The sequence below is a fragment of the Urocitellus parryii genome, chromosome 5, assembly GCF_045843805.1.
Source record: "Urocitellus parryii isolate mUroPar1 chromosome 5, mUroPar1.hap1, whole genome shotgun sequence".
In the NCBI taxonomy this organism is placed as follows: domain Eukaryota; kingdom Metazoa; phylum Chordata; class Mammalia; order Rodentia; family Sciuridae; genus Urocitellus; species Urocitellus parryii.
Genome location: NC_135535.1, coordinates 183,984,744 through 184,011,423, shown reverse-complemented (window position 1 = coordinate 184,011,423; position 26,680 = coordinate 183,984,744). Strand labels below are relative to the sequence as shown.

The 26,680-nt window shown below is 45.3% G+C and overlaps 1 protein-coding gene across 1 annotated transcript; it reads left to right on the top strand.

Moving 5' to 3' along the window:
- The first annotated feature begins 1,102 nt into the window (after nucleotides 1-1,102).
- On the top strand, nucleotides 1,103-25,695 carry LOC144255093 (polycystin-2-like protein 1). The gene is made up of 16 exons (XM_077799113.1): nucleotides 1,103-1,175; nucleotides 5,224-5,502; nucleotides 5,976-6,089; nucleotides 16,300-16,427; nucleotides 16,846-17,099; nucleotides 18,104-18,360; nucleotides 18,474-18,697; nucleotides 19,330-19,500; nucleotides 19,684-19,865; nucleotides 20,137-20,257; nucleotides 21,319-21,428; nucleotides 21,607-21,726; nucleotides 23,150-23,276; nucleotides 24,036-24,154; nucleotides 24,399-24,522; nucleotides 25,614-25,695. Exons 1-16 carry the CDS (start codon nucleotides 1,103-1,105, stop codon nucleotides 25,671-25,673), a joined length of 2,463 nt encoding a protein of 820 aa, XP_077655239.1. The 3' UTR covers nucleotides 25,674-25,695.
- The last annotated feature ends 985 nt before the right edge of the window (nucleotides 25,696-26,680 follow it).

The following is a 26,680-nucleotide window of genomic DNA, read 5'->3' as shown; positions in this document are numbered from 1 at the left end:
CCAGGCTGCAGACACCCTGAATACTGGGTGAGGTACAGTCTGGAAGGCCCACTGGCCAGCTAGAGGCATCCTCCTTCTACTCCACGACCCCACTGCACCTTCCTCCCTTTCCCCCATCCTAGAGGGAAAAGAGGAAATCCCAGGCAAGCCCTCAGCTTTGTGCTTGGCATCCAAGGTTTAAGTGATTGTAACCCTGGTAGACTGCCAGGCTTCTCTCTGCTGCTCTCCCCACAGGGCTTGGCTCCATCACTTTCAGAGCAATCCTTTTGTTTTCCATGGGAACTTTGAATTTGCAATGTCATCTGACCCAGATGTGCTCTTGGGGAATTCTTGATTTTCCCATGTTTTCCTTTCAAGTAGTAGCCTAGAGAGTCACCCACAGCTGAGGACCAGCAAGAGGGGGAAGAACCAAGTCCAAGAGCCCGACATGGAGCAGCACCAACCCCTCCTCAAATCTTCCAGCCTCAAGAACCTCACAGAGGCCCAAAGGAGGCTAGAGAACTGTCAGTGCCCAGAACATGCCAGACACCCAGCATTCTCATCTCTTAACATTCTTTTCACCAAACTTCTTTCTACAGACAAGTGCCCATGTCTTCTTCCTGATGCCCAACAGCTACCTGAGCCTTTGGGCCTTTTGGCCAAGCGTCAAGTGCCCAATGACATAGCTTGGCCTTGGCTGAGACCACACCCACACTGCTGACTCTGGTGTCAGGGGAGGGCCACCTGAGAAACAGAAACCCCAGAAAAGAGATAGGACCTGATGACAGCCAATTAGCTTCCTGCCAGGGCAGGCTGGTACCTGGAGCTGAAGCCAACAGCCAGGTAATCCCATTACCCCTTCGTGATTTAGGACTATTAAGCGTGAAGAAGTCAAAGGCAAAGGCAAGACAGACCTAGGATTTGTTTGGTGGGAGAGTGTAGCTGGATTCATCCAGAAGAGCAGGAACACAGTCCCATTCAGGGGTGGGAGGATACTATGAACAAGTCACTGGGGAAGGATTGAGAGAAGGGTGTGAGATCAGCACAGGAGATGAGAGGTGAGGGGTGAATTGTCTCTCCCCGAGGTTGGAGCAGACATGGCACTTAGTAAAGAGTCCTGAGGATGGAGGATGCTCCTTCTCCAAAGGAGCGCAAGGGGGCCATGAGGATGGGCTTCACAGACTGCCGGCTACAGGGCAAGTCATTGACCAAGAGCATTCATGTGGGTCAAAATTTCCCAGGGATTGATTCTCTCCCAGGCCAGACAGAATCAGCTAGAATAATGAAGCTGGACAAGCCTGTCCCTGGGAGACACAGGATCTCCCTGGTGGCCTATTTTGTTTCCCTAAAGGTATCACAACCCTTTTCTTGGGCTGTACTGCAGTCATTCACCCAATCTCCCCTCCCTGCCACCCCCATCTAGCTCTCTAGGGGTCAGACACACATCATGCCTGACAGCCCTGGGCCTAACTGGGCCCCCTCCCTCTGTTCTCTGATGGTGTTTCCCTCACTGAAAGCCATGCCACTTGTCCATTCTCAGTCTGCTTCTCAGAGGACCAAGCTTCACGCAGATTTCCACCAGGCCTCTGGAATGATGAATTCCTATGGGTAAGAGCCTGTTGGCAGAGGCAGACAGTGTTACTCAGAGGAAAAAGTAACAGGAAAGAGTTGGGGGAGAGAAATGGTTCCAGGACAGGGACTCTTTGTGTTTGTCTGCTTTTCCTCAGAAAAGAGACAGGGTGATGTTTCTGCTGCCACCTGGTGGCCCATTCAGGCAAAGCATTTTTGTGGCCTCTGCTGTGCTGTGATTGAGCTGGAGAGGGAAGAAGTAGAGAATTTGCTCTGGTGTTTGGGGTCCTCCCTCCCCTGTGTACAGCAGACATTGGAGGAATCCTAACTTCCCTGAATGTGTATTCTTCCACAAAGGCCTGTAGTTTTCCTCACTTCCTGCCCTTGCTCACCCTGCCTTCCCTGGATGCAAACAGAGAGGAAGTCAATATCTTGACCATGACAATCCAGATTCTGAAGCCTATCACCAGCAGTTGTCTCTCTGGTCCTGGGTTTCTTCATCTGTAAAAAGAGATAATAAAAACCCACCCCAGAAGATTCCGTGAAAATTAACTAATCTCTTATACTATCAAATGCCTGACTTCTGCATGGTTAACAAATGGTAGTTAATTCTTTATTTCTCTCTTCATACGTTATCCATTCTTCAAAGTCCACCTCAGTGGCCATTTCCTTCCAAATTTCCTTCCTGTCCCAATTACTCTCCTTCCTCTGCACCACTCTGAGCCTCTGTCCCTCAAGCTGCTGTTCCCACACTTGTCACCCAGTCCACTCGTACTCCTCCCAGCTGGGATCTCCATGGAAGTGGCCATCAGTAGAGTGTCTTGTTGCAAAGAGGTAATAGGCAAACCTGCCACAGGTCTGGCTTCCACATCAAGAATAGACTGTCATTGTGGGGTGCAGTGGCACACACCTATAATATCTGTGACTCAGTGAGGATGACTGCAAGTTGGAGGTCAGCCTGGGAAACTTAGCAAGTCCCTAACTCAGAAAATAAAAAAAGGATGGGAATGCAGTTTTGTGGTAGAGTGTCTCTGGTTTCTATCCCCAATAACAATAAATAAAAAATTAAAAATTTTAAAAATCCACTATTGTGATTCCTGCTGAAGTGGAGAGCTGGTGCTGTGAAGACCAGCAGCCAGGACTTCATCTGAGTCTGGGATCAAAATGAGCAACAAATCTTCTAGTACTGACTGCTGTCTTTCCAAAAATAATTGTTTTTCTGAATATGACAGCACTCATGATCATTGCAGGAAAAAAAAATGAAGATAAAAACCCCTGTAGGGCTGGGGCTGTAACTCAGTGGCAGAGCACTTGCTTAACATGTGTGAGGCACTGGGTTCAAACCTTAGCATAAAAATAAATAAATAAAATAAAGGCATGCTGCCCATCTACAACTACAAAAAATAAAATTAAATAAAATTTAAAAAAAAACATCTATAATTACACCATCCAGAAATGACCCCTGATAATTTTTAATTCAATTTTACTCTGTGAATCAAAGTAAGTATAAGATACACTTAAAATTGCTATATTATAGGCGTGTATTCCAGATTTTTCACACAATATGTGAAGAGGAGTTTCTCTTGACATTAAATATAGTTAAATGTTAATTTCTGCATGATTGTTCTGATGTGAAGTATCATAATTTATGGAACTTTTTTCTAATGTTGAAACTTTAGGATCACATTTTTCTGTTTTAAAAAACTGTTATCAATGATGCTGATGGGAATACCAGAATAGATTCTTAGATTGGGATTATGGGTTTGAGGGAATGAAGGAAAGGAGCTCTTGCTTCTGAATTCACGTTCAGGAAACTGTTGATTGCTGTGTAGTTTCACCAGCTTCCCACTCAGCTATTCTAATATAAGGTGTTCAGCACTAGTGCAGTTCCCTGAGCTTTTTTCCCCAGAGAAAACAGTCACCTCAGAGTGCATGTCAGTCAGTGTTTGGTACGGGCACTGGGTATCTAGGAAGACTCACTGACAATCAACCAGGAAGTTCACCTCCTTCCTAATATCTGGACCTAGAACAAGAGATTCATGCAGCTGACTCAGGTACAACAGCAAGGTTTCAAACCAGTCTTAGAGCTGCGCACTTAGAAGGGGTACACTGTGTTATCCAATGGCTCAGCCCAATTCTGGGTTTTCTGGGAGCAAGATCTCCTTATAGAAACACTCAAGACTGCTAGGCATGGTGGCACACGCCTGTAATCCCAGTGGCTCAGGAGGCTGAGACAGGAGGATCGTGAGTTCAAAGCCAGTCTCAGCAATGGCAAGGCATTAAACTCTGTAAGACCCTGAGTTCAATCCCTGGGAGGAGGAGGAGGAGGAGGAGGAGACAATCAAGACTGAAGACCACCACCAGACTGACACTTTGTTGAACTTGGAGGTGAACTTCAGGGAAGTGCAGCTACAAAGCAGCCCTAAGCAGGGAGCCAGGAGTTGAGGGCAGTTCCCTGCAGCCATCTAGGAAGAGGAACTGCAGGATGGCCAGGAGCACTTGTGGGGTCCACATATAGAACTTGACTGTAGGTGAGCCAGGGCTGGTGATCAGAGGCCAGCACCAGGCACAGACAGGGATGTGCTCAGGGTCCAAGCCAGGTTTCAAGCAGAGACCTGAGGTAGAAAGAAAGCAGACCAATCCCAGTATCTTTTGTATTGCCATTTTGTGCTCTTGACTGCAGTTCTAGGCCCAGTATTAGAGTTCTAGGCTGGGTCCAAATACCCACTCCACCCACCACCTCCATAAGGAGTCCCAGGTGATATTGTCCTTGCCCCTTAACTCTCTCATCCTTTCTTTCCAGCAGGACCCAGACTTCTCCTAAATTGAATCCAATACCCCCAAAACACCCTTATATGGGTGTGCCTCACCCATGAGCCATGGAGGGCAAACCTCAGAAAAGAATCCAATAATCTGGATTATTAGATGAATCCAATAACCTCTTCAGTCCTCTTTCAATCCCTATCAGGGGTCAAAGAATCTGTCCCCTAAGATCTGAGGCAGGGGCTTCTCCTGCCATTATTCTTTCCTGTGGCTATGGGGGTGGGTAAGGAAGGGAAACGCCCTTCTCCACTCACTAGGGGACAGACAGTTCAAGGGGAGACCTTGAAGAGCCCATGGGCTGAGCCTGGTAGGGAGGCAGCACCTCTCAGTCTCCATCCCTGGCTTTGGTCCCCACCCCGATCCATGTCGGCCCTTTGAGGTGCTTTTAGTGGAAATCAGCTCCAACCTGCAGTGGAGTCTGGCAGCTTCCCTCTTCCCTCAGCTCCTCTTACTCCCCTTTCATCATCTCTTCCACTGGGACTCAGGACATCCCTCCCCAGGCACCATCTGCTCCCCCAGCACTCACCTCTGTCATCCATCCCGCTTCTGCTCTACCTGCACATCACCTTCCCCTTCCCCTCTTTCTCCTCTTTAAACCCTGACTCCCATTTCCCTCAAAGCCCCTTTCTTTTGTGCCCTGAGACTTGCAGAGAGAGAAAGAGAGAGAGAGAGAATCCCTGACAGGATTGATGGTCAGCTCCATGCTCTGTCCTTCCTTGCTCCCTCCCCTAGCCAGTCACAGACTCCTCCCAAGGCAGGAGGCAGAGGCTGGGTGAAAGCAGTTGCTCTCAGAATCCCTTTACCTGGCCCTCTGTGGGGTAGGCCAGGCTGTGCCTTTGTCCATTTCTCCAGGAGAGAGTGGGCACCTGGAGTGCCAGGATCCCACCTCCATCCACATGAACGTCATGGAAAGTCCTGAAGGGCAGGAGATGCAGAAGCTGGGGAACAGAGCTTGGGACAACCCTGCTTACAGTGGTCCCCCTTTTCCACATGGGACGCTGAGAATCTGCACCATCTCCAGTGTGGGGCTCCCACGGGCACAACCCAAGAAGCCTGAAGATGGACCCCAAGAGAAGACACAAGGGGCCCTGGTGTCCAGCTGCTGTCTCCATATCTGTCACAGAATCAGAGGTACTGGGTGTGTGGGGAGGGCTTCTCTGGGGTATTGGAGCCAGACATTTTGAGGAGTGAAAAGGTACTGAAGAAGAGGTGAATTCTCAGTGTCCCTTTGTAACTTGACTGTGTTGGAGCCTGGCCCCAGGACACACAGGCCAGTCTTATGATCTGCCAGGGGGCACCTGGAACAGTCATTCCTCTGGGGGCCCATTGGGGTGCATGGCAATCAGGTTGAGGGAGGACACAGCTGGGATGAGGCCCTAGACCTCCCCACCTGGAACAGGTGCCTAACTTTCATGACTTGGCTCTCTGCAACTCTGAGCCCTCACCCATCTGCTTGAGGGAGATGGGAACAGGGCTGGCCTGGTGTGGGAAGAGGAACCAATTCTGTCAGGGGACAAGGGATGGGTAAGGAGATGGGGTGAAGTCCAAGGACAGGTGGGAGGGGTACTGGGGGAAACATGTTGGCATCCCTCCAATACTCTTAGGACTCTGGGGAACAACCCTGACTGAGAACACAGCGGAGAACCGAGAACTGTATATCAAGACCACCCTGCGGGAGCTTCTGGTGTACACGGTGTTCCTGCTGGACATCTGTCTGTGTAAGTAGCGTCTGCCTCCGTGGATGTCTGTCAGTGGGCGGTATGTGCAACATCTGCATGCACATGTGTGTAGGTGATGCCTGTGGGGCCGTGTCCACCTGTGTGAGCAGACTGCACCCTGGGAGCTCTGTATATCAACATTCAGCTCCTGTTTACAGCCTTTTCAGCCTAAGGCATTTCTTTGACAAAGAACTTGTCACTGCAATCAGTGAAAGAAGGTGGGTTCATGAATGTGGTTTTGTACAGAATAACAAGGGGAACCCAGGTTTTAAGTGCAAATTCCTGATACTGACTCAGCAGCACTGTTTTCTGCTGGAGGTGGAAGTTTTTTACCTTTCTGGAAAGAATGGAAGATCACTCCAAACTCCTTTCTGTTTGTGGTTTTCATGTGGTTAGTTACTGTGCTACATTTGGTCCATGACTCTTTAGGGGCAGGAAGAAGACAATTGTGGCCTTCAAGCTCAGATCCCTGAGAAGAGAGTGAGGATGAAGGGTGAGATGGGGTCCCAGGGGAGAGCCTATCACCCACAGGCAGCTGGGGCAGCTTCTATGAAGCTCTAGCTGTGCACCCGAGCTGGGGAGGTTTGGTGTCTGAACTCAGAGAAGCAAGTGGAAAGATCACAGGGAAGCCTATGACAGATAAACTCAAAGGACTGTAGGTGATAATGAAGTTGAGCCATGCAGAGGCTCCTAGGCTGTACAGATGAGGGTAAAACCTTTATATTCAGTTCCTTCCTTCCTTGAAAAGTTGCATGGCAAGAGGGGTTTTACCTGCTTGCTGGTGGTGCCCGTGTAGTTGTGTATGTGTGTGTGTGTGTCTGTGTGTGTGTGTGTGTGTGTGTGTGTGTGGTGACTGACGCTCAACCCGGCTGTGGTGCCTCCTTACTTACTCATCCTCAGCAGGCTCTGTGATTTGAGGGTGCACAAATCCTTGGAAAGTGAGATGTAAAGTTCTCATAACAGAGGTGTTGATAGTAAATGTCATCATCTCTGTGAATCATCCCCACTGTGTGGGACCCCTGGGGGCTGGACTGATGAACTTGCTTCTGCTGTGTGCTGTGGGGACTCACTGTGCTGGGCAGAAGGGTCTGCTCTGGGGGCTTCCCTCCTACACACAGCACAGTGCAGAGGAGACTGTGTAGGGACAGTGGTCAGACCAGGATTCACATTGTGGGGCCATTGGATTCCTTTCAGAACATGACTGTCAGAGACTCATTTGTTGATGTATTGATTTTCCATTCTAACCCTCTCCTTCCTCACATCCCATGACTGCAGCTGAAATACACAAGCAGAGCCTTTTTCTGCAGATGACCAAGACATCTAGGTGGAAGCTATAGAGTCCTGAAGCCCAGAAGTCCCATCAGCCTATGGTCTCCTCTTCCTAAAAGCTCAATGCACTTGTGAGTGCCAGATGGTCTGTGACTTGCCAAACTCTAAATCAAAGGCTCAGTCTAATAACTATAGAATCTTGGTGTGAGGTTATAGAATAAGCAGAGAACTCTTTCCCTGTTACCCCTCCTGCGTGGCTTTGCTGATGTCCAAGCGGGCACAGCCTGGGGAGGGTCCATGGGGATTTCACAGTCTCACAGGGAACCCACTTTGCTGTGGGCAGCTCTCTTTCTTTCCATTTATGGAGCTCCTCCTGCTGTTCCAGACATTGAACTGGGGGACAGAGATGACTGATACTTGAGCCTTTACCCAGAGGGCTTCACCTTCTCCTTTTTAGGATTTTCTTCTATCGAGCCATCTACTTTCAATTTGCTTTCTGAAGAAATAGCCTTTCAACTGTTGGAATGAACATAGTGACCATATTTCTCCTTAGTCATCTGTTCTCCAGCTTAAATAATGTCTGTTTTCTCAAGAAAGCAGTCATCATAACATGGTGTCCAGGGTGGTATTATGCAGAGATTGAAGGTGTGGGCTCGGAATCTGCACAGATTTGGCTTCAAACACCACACTCTGCCATTTACCATTTGAGAAAACTTGAGCAAGTTGTCTAATTTCTTTGATTGTCAATTTCCTCACAAGTAATTACTTGATCCAATATGATTGTATGAGTATTATGTGGGCTACTCTCCATGAAGACTGAGACTCAGTGCCTGACATATATTAAAACCCATTTCAGAGTGTTCACCATGCTGGTTTGCCTGTCTCCAGACCTGATCAATTTGATGCCCATTATTGGACAAAATACTCCTTGGGCAATCTCACAGCTAAAACCTGGGATGCTATTACTTCTGGTGAACATTCAAGCTGAGAATTGAGAAAGAGGATTTAGCCTCTTGAAAGGAAAATGAAGAGATAAGAAGTTTCAAGGAAGAGAGGTTGGCATGTTCCAAGGCCCAGTAGGGACAGAAGGCACAGTTTAGTGAAGGTGCGTCATTGTGGCTGGAGCAGAGATGGGGAGGAGCAGAGAGGTGAAGAGATCAAGGCTGCTGTGTAAGCAGGGAAGGCCAGCAAGGGCCTGTTTGGGCATGACATGGAAGGGACATGGAAGGGTCATGGAAGGGACACTGAAGGGGCCACTGAAGGCTTCAAAGCATAGGAGTGACATGGTACATTTGAGTTCTCCTAATTCTGGAGGGAGAAGAAAGTCCTGGGCAGAGAGGTGTCTCTGGGAAATTTGAGCAGGAAAGGTGATGGTCCTGTGCTGAGCACATCCGCGGTATATTTTATTTAACCCTCACAGCATTCTTACCAGGGTCACTGAGTCAGTTTAGTTGATTTAGCGTGCTGGTTAAGCACTGGAGCTCTGAAGTCAGACTGTCTGGGTTCAAGGCCTGGCACTTCCAAGTGTGATCTGAGCAAGTTTGCTAATTTCTCTTAGCCTTGGGTAGCAATCACGTCCACCTGATAAGATGGCTGTGATGGTGGAATGAAATAGCCCCCCAAAATTGTGCTAAGAATTTAGCATGTCTGTCTGTCTCTCTGGCACATGATAAGTGAGGTCTACTGTGCAGACTATAAATCTGTACTGCAGCATCATGAACCCAGGGAGCAATGGAGGTTAAAGGAAGGAGAAATAACCTGAAACCTTTTAATCTCTGAAAACCTTCAGCTTCTCTGGAGTTGGGATCTTAGTACTCCTTGAAGTCATTTCATTCATTATATGACCTGAAGATGTGCCATTGAACTGCCTTTGACCTTGAGAATTAAAGTCTTCACCCTCAAAATACCAGACTCCCAAGAATGCTGTGAAACTTGGAAAACTTCATATTCTGAGCATCTTCCAACAAATAGTAAAATAATATTCATGCTAATTCCATCCTTTCCCTGACTCTTCCTTCTTTCAGGTAAATTTTTGGGCATTATGGACCTTGATTATGGTCTCAATAAGTCTATTTTCGCACTCTCCAATATGCTGGCTTCAACATCCTAGCGTCTGCTCCCTGTTCTGTTAGCCTCCCTGAACGCTGCCATCTGCAATTAGGTGATACATTCTCAATGGGGATCAAAGTTACCTAGTTGTATTAAGTCACACACCTTCATTTAGAAATCCATCTTAAATATGTTCTCATGTTTCTGAGTATTTTATAAATTTTCATTTTAATGATTATAGTTATACTGCAATTAAATAAAACATTTACATTATTATTTCAATATCTGCCTTTTATGGGTATACACACACATACATACATACACACACAGTTCTTTTTTCACTTTTGTTGATTGTTTCCTTGGGAACTTCCAAAGAGTCAAAATATTAGACCAATAGATAGGATTGTTTCCTTGGTGCTAGAGACAAAATACTATCATTTTGTCTCTATGCCACTACTGCTATAAGATCACATCAATTTCATCTTAACCTCATGAAAATTGGATTCTCTCATTCATACCTTTTAGGATTAAATAGGTATAAAATGGTACAATTGCCTTAATTTTCTTGGGTTTGATTACTAATGAGGGTGGATAGTTTCCTTATGTTTTAGAGTATAACACTTATTTTGTGTAAATTGCATAAGACACTCTTTAAGAAGGGGGAAAAGGAGAAGGGAGGGATCATGGAGAAGCTGGACCTCTAGACCCTGGGTAGGGAACCAAGCACCAGGGCTCTCATTTCCAGCACCTGGTTCCTAGGACTAAAAGAAAAAAACAACACATTTACACATCACCTGGGTAGCAATCTGGCCTAGGATGGGCCCTAGTAGCCTAGCTCAGACAGCCCTACTGACCACATCTCTTCCCCCCCTATGCTTTAACCCAGGAATTTAGTGGCTATTCAGAGACTGATCTGGCTGAACAGAGCTATCTTTTTATGCAGGCAGTGTGGGGGAACCATCAATTTTCTCACCATAACAATATCACCTGTGCAGCCCTTGAAGCCTCACAAAGAGCTTTCACACCTAGGATCTCACTGCACCCTGACAGCATTCCTATAAGGGATAGATGTTATTATTTCCATTCTGAAGATTAGGAAAATGTCATTACAAATACAGTTCCTGAGTCGTGGAGTCCATCCTGTCCCATAATGCTCAGCAAGGAAAGTGCTAGAGAATGAAGGATCTTCCTGCCTGTCTCTACTGCCTGCCCCCACACCACCACCATGATATGTAAGGGTTTCCAGCTCTTTCTTTGTCTTTTTGGAAAGAAGAATGGCTATGACCTTTTGCTGAGGAAGGAGACATTGAAGGTCTTTGTATAGAAACAATGGCTACTTGTTTTAGGAGATATCTCAAAGGTCGTTATCTCAAAGGTACAGCTTGTAAGAGATGCTCTGAGCCAGAACAAGACTGGGTCTGATTACTATGGAGTGGGGAAGAGGTCAGAAACCTTTGGCCTTTGGTGACTCATGTCTGCCCAACAACTAATGTTGACTGGATACTTTTTACCCATTGCTGGCTGTGAAGAAAAGCCTACCTTGATTCGCTATGCTTCCTTTCAGTGGGTTTCAAGGTTCTATCCACAGTTTGGTAGAATCCTTCATTATTTGGAGAGGATGAAGCAATCTTAGAGATTGGAATAAAATTGTCTTTCTTCCCCCCTTATCCCCCCACTTCAAATCTAGGGATCGCATATACTAGGCAAGTGCTGTACCACTGAGCTACATCCCTAGCCCTTTTTTTTGGGGGGGGGGATGAATTTTTATTTGGGCTTCTCACAGTGGTTAGAGCCACTCTGTCTTCAGAACAGTCACAGCACAGGAAATGCGTCACTGAGACTGCCCAGAAAAATCTGACCAGCTGAATCTTATTGCTAAATCTTCCGACTGTAGGACCAAAGCCTCCAACAATCCTTTCCTTCTCATTCATGTGGAAAACCAGACTCAACCTAGTCTCTCTGTTCCCCTGACTATTCCTTCAGTTCCCTGTCTCCTTCTCCGAGCAGGAAGCCTCCAGCAGCAGTGGCCAACCGCAGCTTACTAGTTAAGCCCAGCTTGGCCACTGTGCTTCTTCTCAGGCCTTCAGGGTAAGATGCTTCAGTGAAGCCAACAGTCAACTCTCAGACCAGCTCCCCACTGGGGAAAGAAACCTAGAGGGTCAGATTCATCCATTTGATCAGTTAAATGCAGAAGGATTCATTTTGGTAAAACTTGTTCTCCTTGGAGACACTTCAGTGAGTTGTCTGTGATTTCCAAAGGAAGGTGGAAGGTAGGCATCTGAGGGCTGCTGTGCTGTGGCACCCCTCTGGCCACACGCCAGTCTGTCTGGGTCCACTGAACTCAGCAAAGGAAGGACTGTGCTGTGGCACCGTGGAGTCCACCAAAGCCTCCTGGCAATTCTGGGCAGGCTGATGTCTGGGCCACAGCAAGGCCAAGCTTGTCACTGAAGAGCCAATCAAGCTTCTGTCTGAATTCCACTTTTGCCTTCTATCCCAAGTGGTTGTGGACACCCTCTGGGGGCTGAGACCGAAGGCAAGGAGTAGCGGAGGGAGGCAGAGAGGTTCAGAGCACGCTTCCATTAACACAGACAGGACACAGGCCTCTGAGTGTCCCTGGAGCAATGTGCAAATTGCAGTGATGAACAGAGTGAAACCTCTACCTTGAGCACAGTATCTCAGGCAAACACAGGGGGGCGCCGTCGACAATGCTGCCAAATACACTGGAGTACACAGTCAGACATTTGTTCGGTAAACAGTAAATGCATAAAATAAATTACCTTGAGAGGGCCATGTTTGCTTCAGACGTGTGGTTAACGTGAGCAGGATGGCTGCCATTCAAAGTATCTTCACAGGAACATGGGGTGTGGGGCTCACACACAAGAGACACCTGTAATCCCAGCAGCTCAGGAGGCCAAAGCAGGAGGATTGCAAATTCAAAGCCAGCCTCAGCAACTTAGCAAGGCCCTAAGCAACTTTGCAAGACCCTGCCTCAAAAAAAAAAAAAAAAAAAAAATTAAAAAGGGCTGGGGATATGGCTCAGGAGTAAAGTGCCCCTGGGTTCAGTCCCTAGTGGGATTGAATTAATAAGAAGAAGAAAAATAAGAAGTTGTTATTAAACACCAGGCACTATGCAAAATGAACAAAGCACAGTCCTTATCCCTGAGGAGCACACGACAGGATTACTGGCAGGTATTGAGCATCTGCTGTTTTCCGTACAATTTAGAGATATCATCTTTAACTTCACAACTTGTAAGAAAGTTACTATATTTCTTTCCTTATAGCTGAGAAAGCTGAAACTCAGAGGCTAAGTTTATATTGTAAGTGGCAGAGCTGGGATTTGAACCTAGGTTCTGTCTGGCTTGAAATTTATGCTCATTTGATGACACCAAGTTCATTTGGGGCCATCTTCCTCAATAGAACTTTTTGAGGATAGAAATCATGATACACAGCAAGGTATTTTGTACAATTGTAGATTTTGAACAATGTCTGTTTAACATATATAAGAAGTCTGTAATAATTCACATTCATAAACTGATAATTTTGTCTATTACATATCAAAATGTGGAGTATTTGAAATAGTTTGGGCTTCACAAAATAGTGATGGAAAGCATCTCTCATTTATGTTCACTCCCACCTACATATAATTACTCTTTCAGCATAAATTACAGACATAATGCTTCATTATTCCTAAATACCTTAAGGTGTACCTTTGCACAAAGTACAAAATTTGCAAAAATAAGAATTAACAAGGAAGAGAGGGTATTTAGATAGAAAGAAGGTGTTAAATAAGTACTAAACCAAGTTTAGACCCTCACTTTAAAGGGTTTTAAGTTTCCTTCTTGATCTTACCAATTCAATGTATTTTAATCAGAGTTACAAAGAAGTATGAATACTGAATTTCCATGTGTCAAGAAGCATTTGACCAGGTAAATTTATCTTAGAAGGCCAATTATCTTAGAAACCATAATCTTTACTGTCTTGAGTAATGATTGTAGATATTATGCCTCCATAAATTATTGATAGCCCTCCAGAGCAATATTAATTCTGGACATTTAACTTGGAATCAGAGATGAAAAAAGGCTATCACAATGAATACCATCTATTGGTCATTCAAGAGGTTTAATCAGCCTATGTCATTAGGAAAAGTTCAGTTCAGTTCATAGTTGCTGTGTAATCTCTCAGCAGACAGAAGTTAAGTTTCCTGTGGGAACCCACTTTTCAGATCCAGAAAACACCATTTTCCAGATCCTAAGGCCAGATGTGAGTTAGAGAGAAGTGAAGGTGGTATGTCTGAACTTTGTTAACAGAGTAGAGTGGGGAAATGTGAAATAGTGCTTTCTTCTTTGTTGATTCTCTGGACCCCCAGCCTGCAAGAAGTATGATGTTAAGTACCAAATCAGGGTTCATTCGTTGCCCCCCGCATTTCCTCCAAGATTATAGACAAACTCCTATCCACCTCAGTTGTTCCCTTTCCAATGGGATGGTGACAGAAAATATGGCCCAAGATCTGATAAAGAAAATTCTTGAAGGGAATTGCTCACAAGAGGCTGATAAATACTACATTAAACATTTTCATGTATATATATATAATATGTTATATGTTATATGTTAACAAAGTTCAGACATACCACCTTCACTTCTCTTCTCTCTAACTCACATCTGGCCTTAGTTCTGGAGAATGGTCGTTTTCTGGATCTGAAAAGTGGATTCCCACAAGAAACTTAACTTCTGTCTGCTGAGAGATTACACAGCAACTATGAACTGAACTGAACTTTTCCTAATGACATAGGCTGATTAAACCTCGTGAATGACCAATAGATGGTATTCATTGTGATAGCCTTTTTTCATCTCTGATTCATATATATATATATATATATATATATATATATATATATATACATATATATATATTTCCTACTCTTCACCCAGATTTCCCAGATATAAGTATTTTACACACACACACACATACACACACCATTACTTTTAAGAGTAAATTGCAGCCCGACATACTTGTGCATGCTTGTAATCCCAGTGGCTCGAGAAGCTGAGACAGGAGGATCATGAGTTCAAAGCCAGAGCAAAAGTGAGGCACTAAGCAACTCAGTGAGACCCTGTCTCTAAATAAAATACAAAATAGGGCTGAGATGTGATTCAGTGGTTAAATGCCTCTGAATTTAATCCCCGGTACCCACCACCATCAAAAAGAGTAAATTGCAGCTAAAATGTTCCATTATTCTTAAATACCTTAAAGTATATTTTTAAAACTGAGAATGTTCGGGCTGGGGTTATGGCTCAGTGGCAGAGTGCTTGCCTCTCTCATGTGAGACACTGGGTTCAATCCTCAGCATCACATACAAATGAATAAACAAAATAAAGATATTGTGTCCATGTGTAACTAAAAAATACTTTTAAAAAACTGAGACTATCCTCTTATCAAAGACAGGAAATTATCATTTATCCATCATTGTTATCTAATGAATAGAACTTATTGCAGTTTCACTAATTAATAGCTATTAAAGCAAAAGAAAAAATTATAGTCCAAGATCCATTATAGGATCTCATATTACATTTAATTTTTATTGTTGTTTATCCCCTTTTAAGGTTGAGAAGTCCTTACCCTTTCTATGTCTTTCATGACCTAGCCCTCAAATTTTGAGTAACAAAATAAACAACAATAACAAATTACAACCCATGGTGAGGGGAAGCCAAGAATTCATGAGTTCAAACTGATACGCATAAATGAATAAGGTGGAAGGGAAATTCTTTCTCAAAATAATACCAACTAATTAATTCAGAAGGAATAATGGATTGAAAAAAATTACTATTTGGTAATCATATTAATAATAATCAAAGTTATCAATAGACTTTCATCTAGTAGGTAAAATATTGGTGAGTAAGAGGATATCTACATGGTATATCCACAAAATGCATATTGACCATAAAATGAAAAATCATATTTTGCGGCTGGAGAAACCTGGTAGACCCTATCTTAAAAAGGGATCAAAGTTAACTTCCCCCGTAAGGAGACAAACAAATAATACGTCCCTCCTGATGTGATGCTCTGAGAAGGACACAATATTACCTATATGACACTCCTCCTTAAAATGTGTAAGTTAAATTTAATCATAAGGAAGTGCCAAACAATCCAAAATTGAGAGACAATCTATGAAATAAGTGATATATTCTCTTCAAATCCTCACTTTTAACCAGGAATCCTGGGGAGGGTCCCTTGAGAGATCTACTTTAGGCACATGGGACTGGGTGTATGCTTATGAGCAGCTGAGGGAGATCCAGGTCTTTTTAATCTGGGATGTTCTGAGTCCCTCTCTCAGGAGACAAATGTGCCCATCAGGATGCACTAGCCATGCCTGCTACTCCCATGACTGCAGAGTCACTGACTCAAGAAGACAGGAGACCACATCTGTATTGTAAACTTAAGAAAAAAAAAGTGTTGTATTGTAAAGTGTTTGGCCAGAGTTTTGGAGTGATCTAGAATTTGGAGGCACTTCCAAAAGGCATAAAGAGAAGAAAAATAAAAGGAAGCACCATCCAAAGCAGATGACAGAAATATCTTGCCTCTGGGGAGTAAATATTAGGAATTAAATTGAATCAGGAGAGAAAAGTGAAATTCTAAGATGGCAATATCAAGAGAGAGTTACTGAGTGGAGTTCAGTGTCTCTGAGGTGAGTTGGGAGGAGAAGAAGAGCCTTGTGGCCTTACCCTTCCCTAATGCATTCCCTAGTTACCCCCAGAGCCACCATCAGCGTCCCCAGCTATCTCTAAGTGTAGGTAGGTAGCACCTCTGTTCCAAGGGCAGTGGGCTTTCCTGTCACCTCTGGGGAATGGAGATGGGAACTATGAGAATGACACATTCTCTGGGGTTGTTTTCTAGTGACCTATGGGATGACAAGCTCCAGTGCCTATTACTACACCAAAGTGATGTCTGATCTCTTCCTACATACCCCGTCAGATACTGGCGTCTCCTTCCAGGACATCAGCAGCATGGCAGACTTCTGGGATGTGAGTATGAAATTGCCTCCTGTCTATCTTCTGCTTTTCAATGGCCTGAAATCACAGGCCAGAGCATGGGGATGCCAGACACCAGACAATGGACCATATGCTCAAAGATCAGGTCAATCAGGAATCAGGCTGAGTCATGAGTTAGGCTGGAGTTGAGGTGGAGGTGAGTGAGGGATCGGCATGTTGATAAGGGAACGAATCAGAGGTTAGACCAGAATTGGGGGTGAGAGGGTGGGCTGAACCTCAAAATGCATTTTACACATAGAGTCAACTCAGGATCTGGTCAAGGTCCCTGGATCAACTGGTCAGTTGAGGGCTTAAACAAAAGACACCAGGGACTAACTGGTGACCAGAGAGTCAGGATGAAAATCAGTAATCAGGAGAAGGCTGGGTCAGCCCAACCTAGCCTGTGGTCCAGTTTGCCCAGGGCCCACTCCTCGACAGTCTGTACTGGACCAAGTGGTACAACAACCAGAGCCTGGGCCACGGCTCGCACTCCTTCATCTACTATGAGAACCTGCTCCTGGGGGTCCCAAGGCTGCGGCAGCTGCGGGTCCGCAATGATTCCTGTGTGGTGCATGAGGACTTCCGTGACGACATTTTGAGCTGCTATGATGTCTACTCTCCAGACAAAGAAGAGCAACTCCCCTTTGGGCTCCTCAATGGCACAGCGTGAGTGAGCCCCCAACCAAGGCCATAGGGCTGCCCCTCTGAACCTGACATCATCTCAAGGAGTGGGAACCACTTCTGCCAAGGCTTCAAGAGCCTTAGGGGTTTACACTTCAGGGGACTTGATGGGCGTCTCCCTGAGTCCCAAGTGCAAACTGTAAGGACATTGGCGTGTGTCACTCAGGCGTAGAGGAGACAGACTAGCAGATAGTCTGTAGCCTCTGATCCTCTTTCCACATACAGGTCACAATTACACTGACCCTTCTCTGCAGGCAGTCCCCACAGGGAAAGCATCTCAGTGCAGAAGTCCCTTGGGAGTGTGATGAAGGGGTGAAGTTGACACTGTCACAAAAGTCGTGGCTGGAGAACCCAGCCCTTGAGACTCATGGGGGAGAAACAAGAGGTTTCAGATGAATGAGATGAAGGAAGTAGAAGAAGGGGATGGACAGGACAGAATGGGGAGGAAATAGGGGTCCCGCTTAGAAATTTGAGGTGGTAGAACGGGGAATCTGTGGGTCAAACAGCCATGAGAGCAATAAGAATCTTTTCTGTATTTACAGTCAAGGTGCTTCCCTTATGGAGACGGCTCTGGTTTGGGCAAAAGTGGAACTTGTCTTTGTCATTGAAAAAAATAGTGGAAAATGAGGAGATTTACATTTGAGTTTCCATTCTGTCACTATATAGCTACTTATCTTGGAAAACTCTGAATCTCAGTTTCCTTTTCTGTAAAATGTGGATAATACTTACTCCCTTCTCACTTCTCGTTGTTATTAGAATCAACCAAAATAATATGTGTGAAATACATATTGTATAATGTATATATATATATATCATGTTATATATACATGCATACACATATACATATGTACACACATAGTGTGTGCATAGATATATGATGTTTATGGAAGTGTAAGGCCCAGAACATCATAAGGTGTTACCATCATCTTGGAGATGAGCTTTTGGGCTGGCTCAGACTCTCTTTGCTCAGATGGCTTTTTCTGTGGCAGCTGGACATACCACTCCCAGGAGGAGTTGGGGGGCTCCTCCCACTGGGGGAGGCTCACAAGCTACAGCGGAGGTGGCTACTACTTGGACCTTCCAGTGTCTCGACAGGCTAGTGCAGAGGCACTTCGGAACCTTCAGGAGGGACTGTGGCTGGACAGAGGCACTCGGGTGGTCTTCATTGACTTCTCTGTCTACAATGCCAACATCAATCTTTTCTGTGTTCTGAGATGGGCCCTTTTGCCTGGCTGCTGGTCCCTGTGTGCTATGCTTGAGATCCTTCCCTAAATATAGGCCTTGGATAGATGTGGGAAGGAGGGGATATAGGAGGAGTTTTCCCAGTCTACCCCCAGTCTCTGCTCCCCTACAGACTAGTGGTAGAGTTCCCAGCCACAGGAGGTGCCATTCCATCCTGGCAAATTCGCACAGTTAAGCTGATTCGCTATGTGAGCAACTGGGACTTCTTCATCGTTGGCTGTGAGATCATCTTCTGCATCTTCATCTTATACTATGTGGTGGAGGAGATCCTGGAGCTCCACATGCACCGGCTTCACTACCTCAGCAGCATCTGGAATGTTCTGGACCTTGTGGTCATTTTGGTGAGGGACAAATGTTTGGGACATGGAACATACTGGGGAAGGAGGGGCATCCATCTTGGTGGGAGCTCCAAGTTCTTCCTTTTGAAGACTGAGCCCTCCTTCTGAGTTCGGGTCAAATCACTGTGCCACAGCTCCCTGGGTGAGAGGGTGAGGTTCCCCTGACTCAGCCCTTGGGGGACCCTATCTCCTACATGTCCTCTCCTCTCCTGTGGTCTAGGCCTCTGCTTTTTACACACTTGATATTCTTTCCTGTCCTGTTGTTTGCCCTTATGACCTCTCCCCCTGAAAGCCCTGCCTTTTCTTTTCTGTTCAAATATTCTGCTCCTTCATTTTCATCTATCAACTGATCAAGGTTTGAAAGTGGTGGGGGTGGGAGAAATATCTTTCTTGACTCTGGTTCCCTGTGGCCTTATACATTTGCCACTGGCCCTAGAGCCTTCCCTCGGGCTTTAGAACACTCAAATTGCTCTCAATCACCCTCTCTGGCTTTATCTAAACCTGAGCTAGTGAACACCTCAGCAGGGAGGGGTGTTTCTAGCCCACCTGTCTTAACTGCCCCATCTCTCTTGTGGGACCTCACCTTTGAACTTCCCTTGAGACTCCCTGTCAACCCCTTGATCCCTGTGTGACAGCTTTCCATTATGGCCATGGGTTTCCACATGTTCCGAACCCTGGAGGTGAATCGGCTGATGGGTAAGCTCCTGCAGCAGCCAAACACATATGCTGACTTTGAGTTCCTGGCCTTCTGGCAGACACAGTACAACAACATGAATGCTGTCAATCTTTTCTTTGCTTGGATCAAGGTACATGGGGCTCTCCTCTCCCAGACCTGCCTTAGGGCACTTACTCTCCCCTCCTTCATACCTATCTCATTTGTTAATTTCTGTGGCCTCCATAGTTCCCCTGGGATGGGCTTTTTTTTAAAAAAAAAAAAAACAACATTTTTCACCTTTTCTTCACCACTGCATTTGTCACGGATTTTGCAGATATTCAAGTACATCAGCTTCAACAAAACCATGACCCAGCTCTCATCTACACTAGCCCGTTGTGCCAAGGACATCCTGGGCTTTGCCGTCATGTTCTTCATTGTTTTCTTTGCTTATGCCCAGCTTGGCTACCTGCTTTTTGGGACTCAAGTGGAAAACTTTAGCACTTTCATCAAGTGCATGTGTGTATCCCACTCTTCACCCTCTGCCCTTCACCTTCCAGCTCCTTGGGGAAAATGGGGGACACATGTGGGCATGTCTCTCCTTAAGGTGTCTGGGTTAAAGTCTCAAGAAGCCCAGGTGAATGCTCAAGTCATTTACTAACCTGTTTTGTATCAGATTGGGTCAGAGGTGGAGTGATGGGTCTGTCTGAAGTTAGTTAAGTGGGATAGGGTATGGATTGGGGCTAGAGTTTGTTTAGGCTCTGGGTGAAGCCCAGACTTGGTCTCTCAGTTTCACTCAGTTTTGGATAATTCTTGGGGACTTTGACTACAATGCTATCAACAATGCCAACCGCATCCTGGGCCCTGCCTACTTTGTCACCTACGTCTTCTTCGTCTTCTTTGTGCTCTTGGTGAGGATCCCCCTGGGGGATACGGGTGGTAACGTAGGGAGCATCCAGGGTAGAGTTTTGACCCCTTCTGTACCCTACTCAGGATTATGATGGGTTATTACTTTAATCAAGGACAGAGAGTGCATGTGTGCATGTGGGGGGGGACGACATTCCTTTGAACCTTCCCAGAGCTGGCTAATGTGGTCAGCATGTCCAACATAGTCAGGAGGTTTTCTTCCCTGAAGGAAAATCAAACTCCTACCCTCCAAGGATGGAAAAGGAGAGGGAATTGCCTCCTGAGAAGTAGCTGCCCCTAGAAGCTTCTATGCCTATTTTCGCAAGATGATCCTTCCTTTGGAGACCTTTTATTGCTTTTACTGATTTCTACTGTCATGATTTGGTGGTTGTTTTCTCTCCCTGCCAACTGGGAAATATCTGGGATCTAGATTTGATTTTTATTAACATGGTCAGCAAGTCTGTCTGTCTGTCTGTCTCTCTCTCTCTCTCTCCCTCTCTCTCTTTCTCCCCATGAACTCTCTTCTTCCTCCTCTACTACTTCTTCTTCTCCCTCCTCCTTCCAACCTCCTCCTCCTCCCCCCTTCTACCCTTCTTTTCCTCCCATTCTCCTTCTCCGCCTTCTTTTTCTTTCAGTTCTAGGGATAAAACCCAGGGCCTTGTACATGCTAGGCAAGTGGTCTGCCTCTGAACTGTGTCCTAAGCCCCAGAAGTTTCTTTGTTTGATCAATCACTGGGGATACAGACACCAATTGGGGAATAGATGGTAAAGAGAGCACAGTTCTACTCTCATCTCGAGAAGAAGTTCCTAGCTTCAACAAGTGGCATGTTGGAGTATCTGTGTCAGAAAGATTATGAAGCAACTGATGAGATTATGAGCAAGATCCATCCCTAACAGAAATGTGCTGAAAGGCTGGGCTCTCCGACCCTGAGAGGCAGGGTGGGCTACAAAGCTGAGGTTGGGACCATTGGGCCCTTTAGAACATGTGTCTGTGGCATGAGTTCAATGTTTATAATGGGTCTGAGGGTCTGAGGGTGAGGACCCATGTCCCCACTTTATCCTCCAGAACATGTTCCTAGCTATCATCAATGACACATACTCAGAGGTCAAGGAGGAGTTGGCTGGACACAAGGATGAGTTGCAACTTTCTGACCTCCTAAAACAGATGACTATGCAGTCTCCTTGAGCTCCTCTCTGCATCTGCCTCTGTGAATGATCTATTTCTGGCCGTCATAGAAGCCTATGCTGCCCTTTTGACTTTTCCCTGAAAGCCTGACATATTTTGGGTGGAGGAGGAATGCAAGGATGATGAGATGTCTATGGGACTTTTGCCTGTTTCCTTTCCCTTTCAGAGCTACAACAAGACCCTCCTACGGCTGCGTCTGAAGAAGGAACGGGTTTCAGATGTACAGAAGGTTCTGCAGGGTGGAGAGCAGGAGATCCAGTTTGAGGATTTCACCAAAACCTTGAGGGAGTGAGCAACCAGGCATTCAATCTTCTTTATTTTGGTCAATAAGTTCTTGATTATCAACTATACATCTTTTGTCTATAATCTTTTAGCCTTGGTCTGTTGGCCTCTGACCTTTGCCCATGGGTTTTTATCCTTACCTTCAGAATTGTTTTCTTTCAGAGACCAAGGTATCTGGCCATAGTCTATAACATCCTGGACCTTTCTGAACAACTCTTGGTGTAAAACAACATAATTCCTCATTATTGTATAAATGCCTCATTCCACAAAACATTGAACAAACACATTGGGAATACCAGTTGTGGACCAGGAACTGAGTAGGGGACAACATAACTAAATGAGACAAAGCCTTTGTCCTGTAGGAGCTAATAGACACATAGGGAAATAAATCAAATCACAGAAGTGACATGAAAAGAGAGGGCACATGGAGAAAAGAGAGTTACCAATTCTATTTAGGCTTAAGGGTCGGCTTCCTGGAAGAGGTTATTTCTTAATAAAGTTTTGGAGGATGAATAGCTTGTGAGTGGACAAGAAGAGGAAGGCCTTCTGAGACATTAAGTCATAATCACAGGCATAGGAGTGTGAAACTAAGAATTCATAGAAGAGAAATAAGTAGCTGAGCATTGCTAAGGTTTCAAATAAAAGGTGGGTTATAAAGCAGGAGATGAGGTCAGAGAAATGGGCAAGGGCCACTTTGGGAAAGGCCTTGAACATCAAATCTATGCACACACTAGGATGCCCAGGAGAGATTTTTAAGCAGGGAAGGGGTATATCTAGACTTGCATTTTATTTTACTTATTTTTTTGAGACAGAGTCTCACTATGTTGCCTAGACTCCTATCAAACTTGTGGACTCAAGTAATCCTGCTACTTCAGCTTCACAAGTATCTGGGACTACAGGCATGAGCCACCATAGATAGCTATTAGACCTGTGTTTTAAAATGTTAGTTACTCTAGTTGTATATTGAAGGATGATGGATTTCAGGAGCAGGAAGTAAAGGGAAGCTGGTCGTAGGGAGTAGCCGATTGTTTAGAGGCAAAGAGATGTGGCCATAACCCCCATAGGAGTTCATGAGGCCCTAAATCTAGTCATCAGGAGTCATGGCAGGAAGAAGAAATCGATTCAAGCAATTTATTGGAGGTAAAATTGCTAGATTTGACGGATTCTGGCTTTCCTGTGTGATCCTCTTCATTCCCAGAAAGCAAGACTCAGTCAAGACTCTCCTTTTTTAAAATTTTTTTTGGGTGGTGGTGGTGGTATAGGTGCTGGGGATGGAAACCAGGGCCTCACAAATGCTAATCACTGAGCCACACAACTCCAGCCTTAGAGATCAAGACTCTAACTAGAGGCTAATAAAAGGGTAAGGAATCCATAGCTGAGTGATCACACCCTCAACAAGACAGAAGTCATTTCATGATCCTGTTCTCAGGCTGGGGCATGCAGAGCATGAGATCACTGAGCTCACAGCTGCCTTCGCCAGGTTCGACCAGGATGGGAATCACATTCTGGATGAGAAGGAGCAGGAACAAATGCGACAGGACCTGGAGGAGGAGAGAGTGAGCAGGGCTGGCTGGTGGGGAGTCAGTATAAGGATGTTGCTCCCCTTCCTCTCTCCCCAACACGCCTGGATCACAAACCCAAACTGAAAATGTTCCCATAGATGAGCAGGAAAGAGCTCTCGAGAACAGTGATTCTCATACTGTTGCACATTATATATCCCGAGGAACCTTTAAAAATCCTTATACTCAAGCCACACATTCTAGACCAATTAGATCAGAGGCTGTGGGAGTGAGGCCCATACTTCAATACTTTCTAGAGCTTTCTAGGTGATTCCAATGCATAACCAAGGTTGAGAACAAGTCCTGCAAAACAAAGACTTAGGAAAAATGGACCAGTTGCCCTGACAATTCCCTCTGAAGATCTGCTTCTTCCTTGGGATTTTCAGTTCCTCAGCTGTTCCTACTCAGCCTGCTCCATCCCTAACCACTATAAACTAAAAAAATCAAGGCCAGGATGATAGCAGCCCAGAGAGAAAGGATGAAAAATTTTGGTACTGTCTCTCCTCTCCAGAATGGAGTTGGATTCTAGTGAACACCTCAATTAAGATTTTGAAGAGCTCACATTTTGTTTCTTTGGGAAGTGACTCCCTCTCCAGAAGTTAATCCAGCACCATCCTGACCCTATTGTCTCCAGTTTGGGAGGGAAGAGGGATAGAAAGAACTGAAGCCCAGAGCTCATTAGAGCAGGTAATAGAATAGGAGCTGATGCCTTCTCAGAATCATCTTATCCCCTCTAACCTCTGACTTCCTGATCAGGTGGCCCTCAGTGCTGAGATTGAAAACCTGGGTCAGGCAACTGTGCAGAGCCCAATGAGCAAGTTGGGCCCAGAGGCTGCCAGAGCAGAAGGCTGGGTTTGCGGAGAAGAATTCTACTTGTACGTGAATCCAGGAGCCCAGGGTAGCTGTGTCTGTAATATCCTATGTTGAGTTTCTTTCCACAACTTCCAATTCCCTGTCCTAGTCCAGGGAGAACTTTTGCTTCCCTGTGATTCTCCCTTCAAGGTTGGGCAACACCTTCCTTATTCCCATTCAAATACACATCATTCTGTTATTTCTGTCCCTGTAGACACCCATCTCCCCAATGATCTGCTCCCTTGGTCACTCTTCAATCCTTCACAGGCTCACAAGGAGAGTTCTGCAGCTGGAGACTGTTCTGGAGGGAGTTGTGTCTCAGGTTGATGCTGTAGGCTCAAAGCTGAAGATGCTGGAGAGGAAGGGGTGGCTGACTCCCTCCCCAGCAGTGGTGAGTGGCCCATGATCTGGGTCCTCTAAATTCTCCAGAGATGAATGCTACTATCTTTACCAAGTCATTTAGGGGTGGGGAGACTTTTTGGGTATGTGTGTGTCTGTCTGTGACACTGGGGATTGAACCCAGGGGTGTTTTACTACAGAGCTACATCCCCAGACTTTTTTTAAAATTTTATTTTGAGACAGGGTCTTATTCAGTTTCCCAAACTGGTCTTAAATTTGTGATCCTTCTGCTTCAGCTTTCCCAAACACTGAGATTACAGACATGGGCCACCACACCCAGCCCCTCAGTGGTGGAAAGAGTTGAACATTTTTGAAAGACCTATGTTTTCAGGGTCCTAGGGAAACATGTTCATAGTTGTCAGCATATCAGTGGAGGTGATGATGTAGGAAAGGTTTGCAAGTTGTTGCCCTGGCCTAAGGCCTAAGCAAGGTCTGTTTTTAAGTCTGTTTGGCTTGTGGTAACAATCATAATCTGGGTGGCTTGCAAACAACAGAAATATATTTCCCACAATTTGGGAGGCCAAGAATTCTAAGATTAAGGAGGTAGCAGATTTAGTATCTGGTGAGGGCTTGCTTCTTGGAGATTGCTGTGCCCTCACATAGTAGAAGGAACGAGGTAAACTCTTTTTTTTTTTTCTCAGTATCAGGGACTGAACACAGGGTTGCTTAACCATGGAGCCATATCCCTAGTCCTTATTTGTTTTTAAATTTTGAGACAAGGCCTTGTTAAGTTGCTTAGGACCTTGCTAAGTTGCTGAGGCTGGTTTTGATCTAGCAAACCTTCTGCCTTAACCTCAAAGCCACTGCGATTACAGGTGTGCCCCAGTGCACCCAGCTGGGAACTCTGTTTTATAAGGGCACTAATCCCCTTAATGAGGGTTCCACACTCATGACCTAATCACTTACCAAAGGTCTCACCTCCTAATACCATCACATTAGGGGCTAGCATTTCAATATATGAATTTTGTGAAACAAAAACATTCAGTCTCTAGCAGTCTGGATTATCTGTAATCAGATACAGAGGAAAGAAAGGTGGGAAACATACTATTCCTTAAGATAACTTATTTCTTTTTATTCCAACAGGAGGATCAAGCAATTTGGGAACACCTGCAGCTAGCCACAGCTGTGACTCCAGCCCCATAGGAAGTCCAGGAGAATGGAGGAGGGGTCCTAAAGCATCAGTAGCAGGCTCCTCTCTCTCTCTGTCTCTGTCTCCGCAGAGGCTTCTTCTCTACGTGCTCTCCACTTCTAGGGCACTAGGTCCCACATGGATGCTGCTGAGTCCCACCCTTTACCTGGCCTCTTCAGCCAATGTTACTGTGTGTAGCTGGGCATCATGATTAGGTTTTTGATTCAGTGTTTCTTTGTGTAGCCACATAGCTTTGTGAAATGACATTTCCAACTGGGCTTCTTACTGCATGTACACTTAGCTCTGCAATAGTAATAAAACCATGTCAATAATAAACAGGATAAAGGAATGGAGGGTAAGGACTCTCGCTAAGCACCTAGACAGACATGATTTGTGAAAAAGATAGAAGCCAAGAGAGTAGGTTGTGTCTAGCTGTACTTGCTAGTAAATCTTACTCTTATTTGTGCATCTAGATCTCTATTGCTAGCATCCATGGGTTTCTTGTATTCCCCTATAGAGTTTCCATGTAAAAGAGAAGGGGGAGCCTTAGAGGCGAGTAGACTCTGATGAGGTAATATTCCAAAATTGCAGAGTTGTTAGATTGGGGCTCTGCCATAGCAAAGTCAACAAAGGCTTTTCTGGAGAATTCTGCCTCTTGGAGTTCCACTGAACACTGGGAATTGAGGGGGCTGTAATTCAAAAGATGAAACGGAGCCTGAAGGGAATTAGGCAAGAAAATGACCTCAGGATTCAGACATCTTTGGAATATGTGTTAGACTCTGATTCTATTTTTCCATAGGATAATGTGGGTTTCCCAGGTGACTATCAATAAAACTCTTTCAGAAAACCACGTTTTGTATTTGCTTCTGGGACTATAGCAGTAAGATAAGAGTTTGGAACTGCAAGCCATTATATGCTTGGTCTGGGATATGTTCATATTCTCTTGAAAGTATGGGGTAGGAGCAGTGACAACATGAAGGAGATGGGCTGCCTCAGGAGTCCTGAAATAGAACTTTTGGCT